This window comes from Lepidochelys kempii, chromosome 2, assembly GCF_965140285.1.
Source record: "Lepidochelys kempii isolate rLepKem1 chromosome 2, rLepKem1.hap1, whole genome shotgun sequence".
Classification (NCBI taxonomy): Eukaryota; Metazoa; Chordata; order Testudines; family Cheloniidae; genus Lepidochelys; species Lepidochelys kempii.
In genome coordinates, this window is record NC_136381.1 from 167,750,643 (window position 1) to 167,767,671 (window position 17,029).

At 41.9% G+C, this 17,029-nt stretch overlaps 1 protein-coding gene across 2 annotated transcripts in view; it reads left to right on the plus strand.

The window, feature by feature from the left end:
* The window catches only part of DDC (dopa decarboxylase), a 124,291-nt gene that overhangs the window by 13,928 nt on the left and 93,334 nt on the right, over positions 1-17,029 (plus strand). The window contains exons 1-3 of one of the 2 annotated variants that reach the window (XM_078851674.1): positions 5,164-5,227; positions 14,702-14,819; positions 15,732-15,968. In XM_078851674.1, the coding sequence (XP_078707800.1) occupies positions 15,747-15,968 (222 nt within the window). In that variant the 5' untranslated portion in view covers positions 5,164-5,227; positions 14,702-14,819; positions 15,732-15,746. Of the gene's footprint in view, positions 1-5,163; positions 5,228-14,701; positions 14,820-15,731; positions 15,969-17,029 lie in introns of those variants that run through there. The other variant, XM_073332726.2, reaches the window with a different exon arrangement.

Below are 17,029 nucleotides of genomic sequence, written 5' to 3' on the forward strand. Positions count from 1 at the left end.
CCACCTCCAACCGAAAGCCTAAGGTGTATCATATTAATTCTCTAAAGCCCTTTTATTCCAGAGAATTAAAGGTTTGTCAGTTTACAGCCCAGGGAGGAGACGACGCTGAGTGGCCTGAAGGTGTCTACTACGAAGGGAAATGTGCTGGTGGTGTGGAAGAGGTGAACCTCTCCATGACCCTTGGGCGTATGCAGCGACAGCAGATCCAGGAGCTGTGCACTAGCTACGCGCCAACGTTCTCAGCCACCCCAGGACTGACTGAACGGGCATACCACTCCATTGACACAGGTAATGCTCACCCAATTAGGGTCCAACCTTACCGGGTGTCTCCTCAAGCTAAAACTGCTATAGAACGGGAGATCCAGGATATGTTACAAATGGGTGTAATCCGCCCCTCTGAAAGTGCATGGGCATCTCCAGTGGTTCTAGTTCCCAAACCAGATGGGGAAATACGTTTTTGCGTGGACTACCGTAAGCTAAATGCTGTAACTCGCCCAGACAACTATCCAATGCCACGCACTGATGAACTATTAGAGAAACTGGGACGGGCCCAGTTCATCTCTACCTTGGACTTAACCAAGGGGTACTGGCAGGTACCGCTAGATGAATCTGCCAAGGAAAGGTCAGCCTTCATCACACATCTCGGGCTGTATGAATTTAATGTACTCCCTTTCGGGCTGCGAAATGCACCCGCCACTTTCCAAAGACTTGTAGATGGTCTCCTAGCGGGATTAGGAGAATATGCAGTCGCCTACCTTGACGATGTGGCCATATTTTCGGATTCCTGGGCAGACCACCTGGAACATCTACAAAAAGTCCTTGAGCGCATAAGGGAGGCAGGACTAACTGTTAAGGCTAAGAAGTGTCAAATAGGCCTAAACAGAGTGACTTACCTTGGACACCAGGTGGGTCAAGGAACTATCAGCCCCCTACAGGCCAAAGTGGATGCTATCCAAAAGTGGCCTGTCCCAAAGTCAAAGAAACAGGTTCAATCCTTCTTAGGCTTGGCCGGTTATTACAGACGATTTGTACCGCACTACAGCCAAATCGCTGCCCCACTGACAGACCTAACCAAAAAGAAACAGCCAAATGCTGTTCAGTGGACCGGAAAGTGTCAGAAGGCCTTTAACAAGCTTAAAGCGACACTCATGTCTGACCCTGTACTAAGGGCCCCAGACTTTGACAAACCGTTCCTAGTAACCACAGATGCATCCGAGCGTGGTGTGGGAGCAGTTTTAATGCAGAAAGGACCTGATCAAGAATTCCACCCTGTAGTGTTTCTCAGCAAAAAACTGTCTGAGAGGGAAAGCAACTGGTCAGTCACTGAAAAAGAATGTTATGCCATTGTCTACGCTCTGGAAAAGCTACGCCCATATGTTTGGGGACGGCGTTTCCACCTGCAAACCGACCATGCTGCACTAAAGTGGCTTCACACCGTCAAAGAAACTAACAAAAAACTTCTTCGGTGGAGTTTAGCTCTCCAAGATTTTGATTTCGACATCCAACACATCTCAGGAGCTTCTAACAAAGTGGCTGATGCACTCTCCCGTGAAAGTTTCCCAGAATCAACTGGTTAAAATTGTCCTTGAGATGTGGAAAATATTGTTAGTCTTTATGTACTTGGTAGTATATTTAGAGATGCATGTGTCTTATTAACTCTGTTTTCCTAGAGCTCCAGGAAGAAATCCCAGCCAGTGTTTCACCCTAGCTGAGATTTGGGGGGCGTGTCATAAATATAAAGGGAAGGGTAAACCCCTTTGAAATCCCTCCTGGCCAGGGGAAGCTCCTCTCACCTGTAAAGGGTTAAGAAGCTAAAGGTAACCTCGCTGGCACCTGACCAAAATGACCAATGAGGAGACAAGATACTTTCAAAAGCTGGGAGGAGGGAGAGAAACAAAGTTTTTGTGTGTCTGTCTGTAGTCGTCTTGGCCGGGGACAGAACAGGAATGGAGTCTTAGAACTTTTAGTAAGTAATCTAGCTAGGTATGTGTTAGATTATGATTTCTTTAAATGGCTGAGAAAAGAATTGTGCTGAATAGAATAACTATTTCTGTCTGTGTATCTTTTTTGTAACTTAAGGTTTTGCCTAGAGGGGTTCTCTATGTTTTTGAATCTAATTACCCTGTAAGATATATACCATCCTGATTTTACAGGGGGGATTTCTTTATTTCTATTTACTTCTATTTTTTATTAAAAGTCTTCTTGTAAAACACTGAATGCTTTTTCATTGTTCTCAGATCCAAGGGTTTGGGTTTGTGGTCACCTATGCAAATTGGTGAGGCTTTTTATCCAACATTTCCCAGGAAAGGGGGGGGTGCAAGTGTTGGGAGGATTGTTCATTGTTCTTAAGATCCAAGGGTCTGGGTCTGTAGTCACCTAGGCAAATTGGTGAGGCTTTTTACCAAACCTTGTCCAGGAAGTGGGGTGCAAGGTTTTGGGAAGTATTTTGGGGGGAAGGACGCGTCCAAACAGCTCTTCCCCAGTAACCAGTATTAGTTTGGTGGTGGTAGCGGCCATTCCAAGGATAACGGGGGTAATATTTTGTACCTTGGGGAAGTTTTGACCTAAGCTGGTAAAGATAAGCTTAGGAGGTTTTTCATGCAGGTCCCCACATCTGTACCCTAGAGTTCAGAGTGGGGGAGGAACCTTGACACATGCCATGGCAATATCCAACAAATTATTACCCTCATTTTACAGATGAGGATCTGAGGCTCAGAGTGACTAAGGTCATGTCTGTTCTGCCAGGCAGTTCACATTAATGGGGCAGTGTGAATAGCAGTGCAAACCAACATGCTGCACTGTAATTCCCCGCTGTGGGCGTGAACTTAAAGTCCTGAGCTGGCACTAAAGTAGGACTACCTTTAAGTTCATGCCTGCATAGGGGAGTTATAGCACAGCCCTTTGGTGAACACTGCTATTCACAAACCCTTCATCCAAACTTCAGAGCAGTGTAAACTTGCTCTTTGTGACTTGCCCAGAATCTGCAACACGGAATTGAACCTCTGTCTCCTGAGTCCTAGGCTAGTGCCCAAACCACTGGACTATCCTTCCTCTCTAGATGCATGTTTCCTCCAGTCACATTTAAGTCCTGTCTAGCTGGGTGATTGCCTCCTCTAGTGTTCCATTGCAGTCATCTGAAGTGCTTTTGTTAACAGCTCTGTGGGGTAAAGAGGAGAGAAGATGGCAGAGTGTTCTGAAGGATCTAAGAATCTGGAACTTTCCTCTTCACCAGATCCTGGGTTTGACAATGTTGAGGACACACTATGTGTCTATACTATTTTTCTTCCTGGATGTGGGTGAGGGGAGCAAGTTAGGTTTTTTAAAAATCTTATTTAGTGTACTTTGTTAATATTTATTTTAAAAGAACATGTAATGCCCTTGGAGTTGGAGGTGAGACCAGGATACATTTAAGTAAATAAAATAAATACAACTTAGTGATCATTTACTATTGTGCTGCTGTCATCGTTGTTGATACTGCAAGTCACAAGGGGAAATTAATTTCTATTGCAGATTCTTTATCCGCTGTCTGTGTCCTCAGATTTATCTCCTAGTATATCCCCTGAGAAAAGTCTGTGTGCTCTGCAGAGGATGCATTTTAATTCCTGATACAATGCCAGTGTAATCCATGTTTCTGATGTTAAAAGGCTTTGGTTACCTTTTATTCTATTGAAGGTTTTCTACACCGCAAGCGTATCTTCCTTTTGCACAGAATATCCTTACTCATACTTCATTGAACTAACACATTCTGGGCCAATTTTGCTCCTGTCATGTGATGAAGTTCTTTCATGTGACATCACAGGACGTGCTCAGACAACCTTATACAAACACGCCTAGGGTACAATCAGATCCTGGATGGATTGTCTTCCGGGAGTGCTACAGCCTCCTGCTCAAACACATCATCTCTCCTAATTCATTAGCAAGCCAAAGAACTCACTCAGGACTGTGCATAGTCAATACATGCTTTGGAGTTATTATTTCATTGGTATAGCGCCACTTCTTGCCAGAAGAGGGATGCAACTTTGAGTGTGCAATAATGTGCTCAAACTGCTTCTATCAGATGCTATGGGTGTTTACTCAAACTGATCCTGAACTTGTGCATGTGATCATAATCTGACCATTGCAGAAATCATATCCCAAGAACTGAAAATCTCCAAAATAAAGTCAAACACAGGCAATAGCAAAATTCTGGGCCTTGTTTGTACGTGTGTGTGTTTGTTTTTTAAATAAAAACATCTTTCACCATTGAAGAGATGTCCTCGTTAAGCTAAAGGTCACAGCTACAGACATAGCCATGAAATCACTCTTTTAAAAGTGTGATCAACTCTCAAAACAACTTTTTTACTCATTGTAAGTGTAATGACTGTAAGATGCAAATGCCCTGGTCAACAGCACGAGAATTGGTTGTGTTAGATCCGACATAATGGTCTTGTATCTAACAATGAGCAGATCGTGACTGTGAGGGGTCCAGAGCCTTCTTGAAAGCAAACTAAAAAACATCGACCATCAATTCCCTGAGTTCTGCGGAACAGAACATTACAGAAAAAAGGTCTGTAGGAGAATAAAGGGGCCCTTTTAAATTATGGTAAGAAAAAAACATTTTTCTTGTTGAAAATGTGTTAGAGCTTTCAAAAAACATACGTAATAAAAATAAACACTGGGAAACTGTGGAAAAGCTAGAAACACGTATCTTAAAGTTAATATATCACCATGGTAATCCCATGTGTGTATAGCTTTGTAGTCCACAGTTACATGCATAATACTCTATCTTTGGCTACCTGCCCTTAAAAAAGAGTATTGCAATGTTCTACATAAGTGGTCAAAACCACTGTCTTTTACACTAGCATTGCTTCCATGACTGGCATAATTATTCTAGAAAAGTGTGTGTGTGAGAGAGAGAGAGAGAATTTGTTTAGAGACTGCCAGTGTCTTGACAAATAATTATAGCGCCTCCCCAATACCAAATCCAGTCAACAGTAGTTGCTCAGCTGCATGGGTTTGCTTTTTAGACAGATCATTTTTTTCTAAATATATTTAGGATGGAGTATGGGAGAGGGAGGGGGGAGATGCTGCTGCTGCTGAATGTTAAATGCAAAGCACTTGGCTCTGATAGGCTAAGGGGAAGTGGTTACTCTGCCTATATAAACTGACAACAGCATCCTCTGTGCTTTATAACTGTCACAGGGGAGCAGAGAAAGAGGGAGTGGAGAAGGAATCTCACCAACTGGCTGTAAGTAACATTCTTTGTCCTTGTAGCATCATGCTTAATAAATCCAAGAAGATAAATGCTTGGATTAATTCAACAGTTTGTTACTTCGCCTTAGAGTTCAGCTAATTAATTTTAAATATCCAGCCTATTTTATTTTAGAAAAGTAAATTGGAAGCACAAAAGACATTTGCATTTTTTAAAGCTAAGTTTGCACAGGTTAGTGTGTGCCTCTTGTTTTGTATTTATTCATGCAGAGATAGAACAATCCCAATGTTTTGGTTTATGCGTATGTATGTGTGACAGCCTTATGCAAAAATTAATAGGCTGCCAATCCAACTGCCACAGTTCTGGACAACCATGTAGACCTTTACAAATAAAACCAGATGTTTCTCTTCTGTATCTTCTTAATAAGAAAAAAAATCTATTTTGTTTCTATATGTGACATTCTTAAAGTGAACCTATCCTCCAGGAAAAGCAGTAGGATTTTTTTAATGGAAAATTAGCAAACTGCAAAAGCTGAGCAACTCAGAATGAAAGCTAAATGAGGTAACTTTGTATACTGACAAGGAAAATGGAAAGTACTAAATAGTGAAAAGTAGGAGCCACCTTACGCATGCATAACTCCTGTTAAAGACAATGGATGCAGAAGCAATTCAGGATCAGGTCAATTGTGTTGCCTGTAAATTTAAACCTGTTTGTGTTTGCCTCTATTTCACGCAGAACATCTAATAAAGGGCCTTCTCTTGCAGTTCTTAGTGAGACAACATTTACTTCAATGGGAATTTTGTCCAAGAAAAGATTGCAAATCAAAGGTGTAATCCTCTTGCCATTAAATTCAATGGCTAAAATCCCAAAGACTCAAGTGGGGCCATATGCAGAGCTCAAGCCTTTAATTTACATTGGATTCTGCAACAAATGGGCAGAAGGATAGATAACACGTCATTCTACTCTACTGAAAATAAATGTATAAAGTTATCATGATACTTTGAGCCTATGCTGTCCTCAGTTGTTGAAATGTGTATGCTGTTTTAGATGTTATTAATATGTTTAATCTATAGGGCTTTCTGTTCAGTGTTGTTTGCGGGGGACCCCTCCCCCCTCAAGTAAGATACATGTATATGTATGTCTCCTATCTGCATTTAATAATCTCAGTCCTTGATTTTAGCGTTTTTGTTGCTTTGCTTTGTGCTTCAGAATGGGTCTGTTGAATTAGAGACCAGGTAGGTGGTATCCGTTCTTTCTCTCTACTCAGAAATTTCCTGGCACGCCCTAATAAACTATAAGTGGGTTTAAAAAATAACCTTATCAACCAGAAACAGAATTTAAAGAAACCACAATTCTGTTGTTGATATTTTGTCAATGTGTACATAAAAATAACATGCATACTGTAATTGGAAGCAAATTTAGGCAATAATAATCAGAAATAGTTATAGCTATAAATGTATTGCCTAAGTTTGTCTCCATATATATGTATGTTTTATGAATATCTAAAAATGCGTGGTGCTCTTCTTACTGCTTTTTAAGGTAAATAGAAAATAAGTTCAACGAGGTGTCTGGTGGCAATAAGTTGTGAATGAACTTCACATACTCAGTACATACAAGCTAGGGACTAGAAACAATTCTTCTAGAGTTTCAAACATACACTATTAAGATAAAATGTTGATGTGTTGTAATGTTCTAATTGTAAGGCAACCAGATACTGCTTGGTCAAGCTGGCAAAAGGCTATTATGTCAAGCTTAGGTTGTATAGTATATAATACAATATCTAATGATATACTCAGGAAAAAATCTAAAAACTAAAGAACTTTAACTTTTATATGTATATATAATGTAAATGCCATACAGTGACTGACCTTGATCGTACCTAGGATGCAGTGTCATTGTAGCTGTGTTGGTCCCAGGATACTAGAGACACAAGGTGGGTGAGGTAATATCTTTTATTGGATTAACTTCTGTTTGTGAGAGAAACAAGCATTCGAGCTTACACAGAGCTCTTCTTCAGATATCCTGCTGCCTGAAGTGACTCAAGAGTGTGAGTGCCAACCTCCGGGCAGGCTGTTAGGTAGCAGGGAACAATCCCCAAATTGTTTGAGTTCTGTACTTAGATTTCAACAACCACTTAATGCCAAGTGTAAACTCCCCAGGCACTATAACAGCCTAAATATGGAATCACAGATAGTCCCCTTGGGGACTCTGATCTCTCTCATTACCAGCTGAGCGTATCTTTGTGATAGATGGTCCTTCCATCAAGAATCGCAACAATATTTAAGTTACTCCCAGTTCCAAAGGACCAGTCACTTACCCCAGGTCAATTGCCCCTTAGATCTTTATAGCGAACGTAATACTTATAGCCATCCTAAAATAAATTAGATGAAGATTTATTAAACAGGAAATGGAAATGAGTTATTAGCAAGGTTAAAACAGGTAAACATATATACAGAAATGAGTTACAATCTTAAATTTCAAACCGTAATAGAAGCTTCTATAATAACCAAGCTCTGTATGACCTGTAGGGTCAGCCCAAGCTAAGCCCTGGGGGCGTCTTGTTTATGCCTAGTAAACGTTGCCACCCAGAGTCAAAACAGCATAGAAATACAGTTCTTTCTTGCTCCCACTGAAGCCAATAACAAGACTTCATTATCTCTAGTGGAGCATGGTTGGGCCTCAACAGCAGATGATATATGATGGTGACACATGCCCATAGATCTCTGTTGAATCTCTGGAGACTAATGAAGCTCAAGTAGAACACATTTTTGGTAATATTGCACTGTGATGGGGTAGTCTGCCATGGAGGGCAGTAGTGCCTAGTTGTCAGCCTCCCCCACCACCTGGCTTGGCCCTTTAAAGATTGGGAAGGGTTCAACAGATACATATAGAGACCTAAGGATCCTGGGAATGAATGATGATTAAGGAAGGAATTTGGAGGCTGTACCTCCAAGGGCCTGAAACCTTGCTGAGAAGGCAGGGCAAGGCTCCCCTCTCACCCAACCAATTGGGAAAAGGTTGGGAAAAGGGGAGCAGCATAAAGGCTGCCTCCTCTATCACCGCAGACAGATACTGACAGCGGAAGGCTGGCCAGCTGAACCCTCTAGAGTGGGAGGCTAACTGGGAAGTATGCTCAGATTCCTCTAAGCCAATGGGGCCTCGGATACAACCCCAGTCCCAGAAAGAGAACTAAAGGGGAATTCATGTTTACAGGAGAGAGATACTGATTGTTTTAAAGCAAAGGGCAGAGAGCTGCTAGCAGTACAATTCAGCTTTTACTGGGAAGAACTGAGACTGGATTTTAGGAAATGCTTCTTTAGCTGGTCCCAGGAGGTATAGTGAGGAGCTGCAAAGTTGAGGCAGGCACAGCAGAGTCTGCAGGTCTTGTGAAGAGGATGGTGAGCGAGCTGAAAGTAGGAGCAGCCCAGAGAAAATGGGGGAGGGATTGAAGGAATGGTCCTTAGCCACCTAAAATGGGTCCTGGGGCTGGAACCGAGAGGAGGTGTGGACCCTTGGTTCCCCTAGCTCTCCCACAAGAGGCGAAAAATGGGTGTCAAGAATAAAAGAAGCTAAGCAAGTGCCAGGCAGAGGCCAGAGATGATCTTAAAAGTCATTAGATTTTGAGTTTTCTATTTTCTGTTAACCTCCAGAAAGGGGAATGGACTGAGCAGTGACCTGGCTGGAGGGCTAGGCCACATACATTGTCAGACTGTTGTGGCACTAGGATAACTGAAAGGAGTGTTAGGCTAAGAAAATCCCTGTAACACTGCACCTGGACACTGGGAGGTACTCTGGAGGTGAGAGGCACAATGACATGCACTTATATACCTGGCATTCTATCTACCAGGTTGGGTTTGTTAGTGAATTAGGGCACTGAAGTATGCAGATAGTGTTTAGGAAATGGTAGCGGGAGAGAGGGAGGCACACAGACAGAAAGGTTAGTGAGCTGTGTCAGGAATTATAGTAGGTAGAACTTTGATCTCCATAGTAGTTCAGGGAGATGTAGCTATTTTCTAGGGAAATTTTGAAAGGCCAATTGAAGAGAATCATGCAGATCAACCTCAAAATAAATAAATGCTCTCTCAGAAATTATAGCTGTTCCCTCAGAACCAAATATTAAAGATGCTGAGTGCCTCCTGAAATGCACGGCATGGGCCCAACAGGCCTGCAACTGACAGAAGTTGGGAATACCTGAACTTCTCCCAACAGCAACTGTACAGGATGGGGCCTTCATTGTTTGTGACCCAAGTAAAAAGAGACCACTCTCAGACATGAGAGAGAACCTGTGCTTGTGAAATTTCCAGCCAAACTGTGCAAACTCAAGTCCCAAACCTGCAATTCTTGTGCATTCAGAAGTCTATTGACTTGAAAAATGTGGAAACGATAAATAAGTCTTTACATTTTGGGGGGCTTATCTCCCTGAACCTGGACTCTGAAGTTTTTTTGAGGTATCCTGTTGCTTCTCACCAATTCATATCCTGTATACTGAAGCAGTTTTGTGATAAAGGTCAGCTCTCTTTCCATTGTGCTATTGCCCCCAGAGTACTTTTTGTGTGAAATATGTAGTGCCACCAGGGTAGCTTTCAAGGATTTGTTTTGCTGTGATCCTTGTGGCAGAGCTCATCCACTGTAATGGAGATTTCAGTTTTCTAGGTGTGGTTAACAGGGCAAAGTGATTTATTTAATCAGAGTCATATATATTGTATTATCAACAGTTCAGAAGGAGAGCCAAAAAGATTATGTGGGTTCAAGATGGTGCTGTAAATCCCAGAAGAACTAAGATAAAGTAAGAGGGGAAAGAAGTGTGACTTTAAATGACCCATGTCATTTACAGTGGACGAGAAGCTGGATATGAGTCAGCAGTGTGCCCTTGTTGCCAAGAAGGCCAATGGCATTTTGGGATGTATAAGTAGGGGCATAGCGAGCAGATCGAGGGACGTGATCGTTCCCCTCTATTCGACATTGGTGAGGCCTCATCTGGAGTACTGTGTCCAGTTTTGGGCCCCACACTTCAAGAAGGATGTGGATAAATTGGAGAGAGTCCAGCGAAGGGCAACAAAAATGATTAGGGGACTGGAACACATGAGTTATGAGGAGAGGCTGAGGGAGCTGGGATTGTTTAGCCTGCAGAAGAGAAGAATGAGGGGGGATTTGATAGCTGCTTTCAACTACCTGAAAGGGGGTTCCAAAGAGGATGGCTCTAGACTGTTCTCAATGGTAGCAGATGACAGAACGAGGAGTAATGGTCTCAAGTTGCAGTGGGGGAGGTTTAGATTGGATATTAGGAAAAACTTTTTCACTAAGAGGGTGGTGAAACACTGGAATGCGTTACCTAGGGAGGTGGTAGAATCTCCTTCCTTAGAGGTTTTTAAGGTCAGGCTTGACAAAGCCCTGGCTGGGATGATTTAACTGGGAATTGGTCCTGCTTTGAGCAGGGGGTTGGACTAGATGACCTTCTGGGGTCCCTTCCAACCCTGATATTCTATGTGTTCATGCTTAAATCTTGTGCATTTCTATTGATCTCGGAGTGGTAGTTGATAGAACGGTTCAGGAGTTTTCCATTAAAAATGTTTTTGATAGAAAATGTAACTTCTTCAAATTTTTCCACAGGAAAATTTTGATTTTGATGAAATTTCCTGATTCTTTTCAGATGGGAAAAAAATTGAAATTACATCTTTTGTTTTGGGTAGGGTCAACCTGAATTTAAATATTTCAGTTTGTTGAATTGAATCAAAACAATTTTTGGTCAGTTAGATATTAATCTGTGTCAATTTGTACTGCCATGAAGCCTCCTGAGAGTTGTAATTTAGGTGTCTCATGCCCCATTCTCCTCTATGTGTGTGTCTACACAGAAAAGAAAAACCCATGGCTGGCCCATGCCAGCAGACTTGGGTTCCTGGGGCATAGGCTGTGGGGCCGTTTCATTGCTGTGTAGACTTCCAGGGTAGGGCTGGAGCCTGGGCTCTAGCGTGAGCCCAGATATCTGCACAGCAACGAAACAGACCCACAGCCTGAGCTCCATGAACCCAAGTTGGTTGGCATGGGCCAGCCGCGGGTGTCTAGTTGCTGGGTAGACCCTATGAGCTAGGCTTCCTGGTTGGACTACATCTCCCATGATGCACTGTGGTCTCCCATCTTCTTTAACTGCCATGGTGCATCAGGGGAAAAATAATGCAGCCAGGAAGCCTGGCCCATAGAAAGGAAGGGGCCATGAAGCACCAGAACTACAACTACCATGAGGCACCACAGAAGATACAGTGCAATAACATTTTAACATTTCTGAATCAAAATTTTTCAGAACTTTCCATTCTACAAAAAATGTCAACTCTTTGTCATGATTTGGGATGAAAATAAATGTTGAAATACAGTATTAAAACAAGCAAGCAAACCAATACAATGCTTTTTCTGGCCAAGATTGTACCTGAAGGCACAACCCTGCACAATCCCAGGATTAGCCCTATTTTGCCTCAGTCACCCATCCTAGGCCCAATTTCCTCCAGCTTTCCCCTTGCTTGGAGTAATCTGCTGCTGGCCTATACAAGGAAGCACAACACTTCTTCCAGCTCCCTGGCACACAAAGTTTGCAGGCTATACCATCCATTTGGATGGTGCAGCTTGCCCTACTGGAGCCTTTGGACAGCTTCACAGGCAGGGACAGAGGGGTAGCACAGCAATGGCGCGCTGGGGCTATTTACATCCCCAAAGGCACCCAGATAGAGCAGTCCTTGCAGCTCCCCAGGACAGGATCTTCCTAGTTTTTTTGTGGGGTAGAGAGTAGACTAATTACTGTCCTTCCACAACTGTGCAAAGGCCAGGGATGATTTAGCCCATTGCTTCCTCACATTACAACTAAAATTTGTATACCTGAAAAATGAATTTTGTAATAGGTGGGTAGAAAAGATTAAATAGGCTGAATAGAAACACAGAAGTTGGGAAGGATCGTCCATCCCCAGATCACCTGTAATGACAAGATATTGATCATGCTGGCTATGATCACCTAATGATGATTCCATTCTCATTGCTCTAGGGAAAGGGTAAAATCCCTGTAGGTCCAGAGCAAACTCTATATCTCAGAGACAAGTTAATATACTCTAAAAGTGAAATCCTGGCCCCACTGAAGTTGGCAGCAAAACTCCCATTGACTTAAATGAGGTCAGGATTTCACACCAAATCTGCATTTTAGTAAAAGGGCTCAAACCACAGAGTTTGGAGCTGCAGATGGATCCAAACATCCCCAAGCTTTGGATCTAATGTCCCACTGCTCAAGTTGGAATAAGTGTCCAGAACACAACTTATACTATTAATGTAAATGAGACTTAATTGTATCATCATCAGAATAATCCTACAGAGAATCAGAAAGGTGTAAAGATACCTTTGAATTAAAAGAAATGTCAGCTCCCAAAGAAAATCCTGTTATAAGGAAACCTTACAACATGTCACAGATTAATAACTATAATATTAAAATAATTGGTGATGAGAGAATATATGCAAATAAATTGATATTCATAGAATGTTGCTGAATTCATGCCCTTTACATTGTTTTTTGGGAAAAGATAATGTCATGTGAAGAAATGTGATACTAAGAAAAAGCAGAAGAACAAAGAGCTTGTGGCAGATGAGCAGTACCACTGTCTGTTCTGGCACACATGGATAGTTCACTGGACATAGAGATGCTGACTGAAATGTTAAACTGAATTAATACATGCTTAAAAGTACACAAGAAATATCCATGGTCAGTGATGAATACATACAGGGCCAAATTCTGAAGTCCTTACTCAGTTTGTTTTATATGGTCCTCACTCAGGCAAAACTTCCATTACCTTGGCGAACAAGAGTTAAATTTCCATACAACTTCCTACAACTTCCATATCTACGAAGTTTTAGACTGGGAAGAGAAGAACATGTACTACTCATGTGGCTTTTAAAGTATGCTATAACTACGAACTTATAAAATAAGGTTATAAAACAATCAGAATATGGATCCGGGTAGTACAAACTGAGGGCTATATTGGGGGTATTTTGCAAGCAATAAAATATGTAGTTTTCTTTTAGAGAAAAGCTCTAAACTAAGGAAGCATCAGGCTGACCACTGAGCTGTGTTTGTATTGTTTCAGCAGATGTATATACTGGCTAATGGTTTATGTTAATTTATTTAGCAACAGATTGATAGAACTACCATTCAAACACTCAGTGTGCCTGTCATAAATATAAAGGGAAGGGTAAACACCTTTAAATCCCTCCTGGCCAGAGGAAAAACCCTTTCACCTGTAAAGGGTTAAGAAGCTAGGATAACCTCGCTGGCACCTGACCAAAATGACCAATGAGGAGACAAGATACTTTCAAAGCTGGAGTGGGGGGAGAAACAAAGGTTCTCTCTGTCTGTGTGTCGCTTTTGCCGGGACCAGAGCAGGAATGCAGTTCAGAACTCCTGTAAAGGGCTAATAAGCAATCTAGTTAGATATGTGTTAGATTCTGTTTTGTTTAAATGGCTGATAAAATAAGTTGTGCTGAATGGAATGTAGATTCCAGTTTTTGTGTCTTTTTGTAACTTAAGGTTTTGCCTAGAGGGGTTCTCTGTGTTTTGAATCTGATTACCCTGTAAGGTATTTACCATCCTGATTTTACAGAGGTGATTTTTACTTTTTCTTCAATTAAAATTCTTCTTTTAAGAACCTGATTGCTTTTTCATTGTTCTTAAGATCCAAGGGTTTGGGTCTGTGTTCACCTATGCAAATTGGTGAGGACTGTTATCAAGCCTTCCCCAGGAAAGGGGGTGTAGGGTTTGGGAGGATTTTGGGGGAAAAGATGTTTCCAAGCGGGCTCTTTCCCTGTTATATATTTATTAGACGCTTGGTGGTGGTAGCAATAAAGTCCAGGGGCAAAAGGTAAAATAGTTTGTACCTTGGGGAAGTTTTAACCTAAACTGGTAAAAATAAGCTTAGGGGGTTTTTCATGTAGGCCCCCACATCTGTACCCTAGAGTTCAGAGTGGGGCAGGAACCTTGACACTGCCATTGCCAGCATATCCCTGGTTACTATTTGAAATTCTGAGTCATAAAGCCCCTTGGGTTGCAGAGAAGATACACTGTTTGCTCAGTGACTGTCTTTCAGATGGGAGATCAAACTCAAGATCGGCCATCAGAACCATACAAAAAGAGAGGCCATACTGACTAGAGTCATTTTACTTTTTGTAAGCTAAGAACATCTAGATACCAGATCGGGGAAAGCGGTCCTAAGTTAGCCCCAGTATTGTCCATCTCAGTAAGGCATAGAGAGCTGGTATTAAGCACTTAAGTTACTTGTGTTTAACAATTATATAACTCTAACACAACAGGAACCAGTCTCTGGTTTTGGCTGCAGGCTGTAGCTTCCTGTAGTCCAGAACTTTGCTTTCCTTAACACAGCACTTGTACATGACAGTCGTGGCTGCTCCACATGGACTCCGATTCCTCTTTGGTAGCATCAATGTATTTATCCAAGGGTGTTTATTAGTGATCTCTTTCTTTTTCAGCTTATGAGACAATGCTTGCTGTGATACTATAAAGACTCAATTACTGAACCAAAAGATTCTACCTCTTTTCAAGACTTCAGCCAATTACGAACTACCAACACAGATAATTTATATCTAAGTAAGTTACTTGTGTTCTATTAACCAGGTGATGCTCAGGTTTTTCCTAATATAGTTAATCTCTTACAAAGCTAATACCTGATTGTGTGTGTGTGTGTGTGATCTAAGCATGATAGTCACTTGTTTTCAAAATGCAGAACTGTGTTTCACCAACCAGTTCCACTCTGGATACTGAGAAACAACTCCGTGAATATGAACGAGTGATTGTAAAGAACTCAGAACATTTAAGCACTGTACAATGGGCTTGACCCTGCATTATCTAAGCACTCAAAACCTACATTGGCAACGCAGCAGCGGAAATTGTGTGTGTGCAAAGATTACAGGATCAGGCTCTCTCTGAGTATAGCTGATTATTAGCATTATTTATTAATCATTATTATTAATTGTAGTAGTCCCAGAATTCCCATTAAGGATAAGGAGTTTAAAATGAGCTGTATGACATGAGGCAACAGGTGGATATCACACAGACAGGGGGAGTGGAATACAACACTAAAATCATTGTGATTATTGTGGTAAGTCTGACACCCCCTCTGTCTAGCCCTTGTCTTTTAATATGGCACTATATCCTATATGTTGTATAATGCTGGAGCTGAAAGGATGATGTGTGTGCCACTGGTAGTGGGGATTGAACTTGTGTGACCTCTTGTGCTTAATGCGTTAGCCTCCACTGCCTGAGCTGAAAGAATCAGCTTTGTTAATCAAGGCTGTAGCAGGCTCAGCAACTTCTCTGTGTTCCAGCCACCCATTGAGGGGGACAGAACGCCACACTAAATGGGTGTGGGTTGTATATGTGTACCAATAAACTAAGAATCAGCTAGATGTCTTCCAATGAGGCCAGCTTCAGTTTTTAGATACCTAAATAAGTGGCCAATTTTAAGAGATTCGTTCAAAAGTGACTTCTCTTTCTCCTTAGGTTTTTCTGATATTGATGCTTCCAGCGCCAGTTAGCATGGATACCACAGAGTTCCGAAAGAGAGGGAAAGAGATGGTGGACTACATTGCAGATTACTTCGAGCAGTTAGATAAGAGACAGGTGTATCCTGATGTGGAACCAGGATACCTGAGACCCCTCATTCCAGACTGTGCACCTCAGGACCCTGAGACCTTTGAGGATGTCCTTAAAGATGTTGAAAGGATAATCATGCCAGGGGTAAGAACATCTTGAAACAAAGTTACAGCATATTATAAAGCCTATGGGTGAAATCCAGGGCCCAGTGAGCTCGATGGCAAAACTCCCATTGACTTCTGTAAGGCCAGGATTGCACCCTAATTTTTTATACTTACATATGACAAAGCACTTGACACAGTTAATGTTTCTATTCTTATTAGAAACTATCTCTCCTATATTTGTGCTTCAAAGGGCCAGTTCTTGGAATTAATCTCCTCGACCCTAGATAGGACTAGAAAAGGCATGTTTCATCACTTTCATTTTTATCTGACCTGTAGCTGATATGCTTTCTACTCCTAAAGAACACTAGATCTTTTATAAACCAGGATTTTTATCCATAACATGCAGTACATAAAACACTTGTTTGAATTTCTTGTTTAAATGTCAAGACTCTCACATGGCTTTTCTTTTTATTACTAGGTTGACTAGAAAAGATTTTTCCACCTATTTAGCCTGTTAACTTACTCCCATAAATATTGGCTTCTTCCAACATCTTTTAATGCAGATGACCCCTATCTAAATATCACCTTCTGGATCAGTGTTGAAACGGACAATGCAAGACACAGCAATTGATAGTGTCTCAACTCTCTGACTCCCTTTTGCTGTTATCTTAGGACTGGCTGTCATTCTTCTTTTAAACCCGAGCTCATTTCTCAAGGTCTCTGGGCAGGTTCAGAGGTGAGTGAGTGGTTAGTAAACCCAAAGGGCATGGCTACACTAGAGCGCTTACAGCAGCGCAGCGGTGCTGATGCAGCTGCACCATCATAAGCTCTCTACTGTGGCCACTGTAAGCTGACGGGCGAGAGTTCTTCTGTTGGCTTAATTACTCCAGTCTCCGCGAGTGGCAGTAGCTATGTCGGTGGGAGAGGTTCTCTTGACAACATAATGCTGTCCACACCAGCGCTTATGTTAGTGTAACTTATGTCGCTCAGGGGGGTAGTTTATTCATACACCTGAGTGATAAAAGTTATGCTGACATAAGCTGCAGTGTACACACTGCCTTGGCCAGGGATTTCACCCTGTGCTCTTACAGAGGAAGTGAA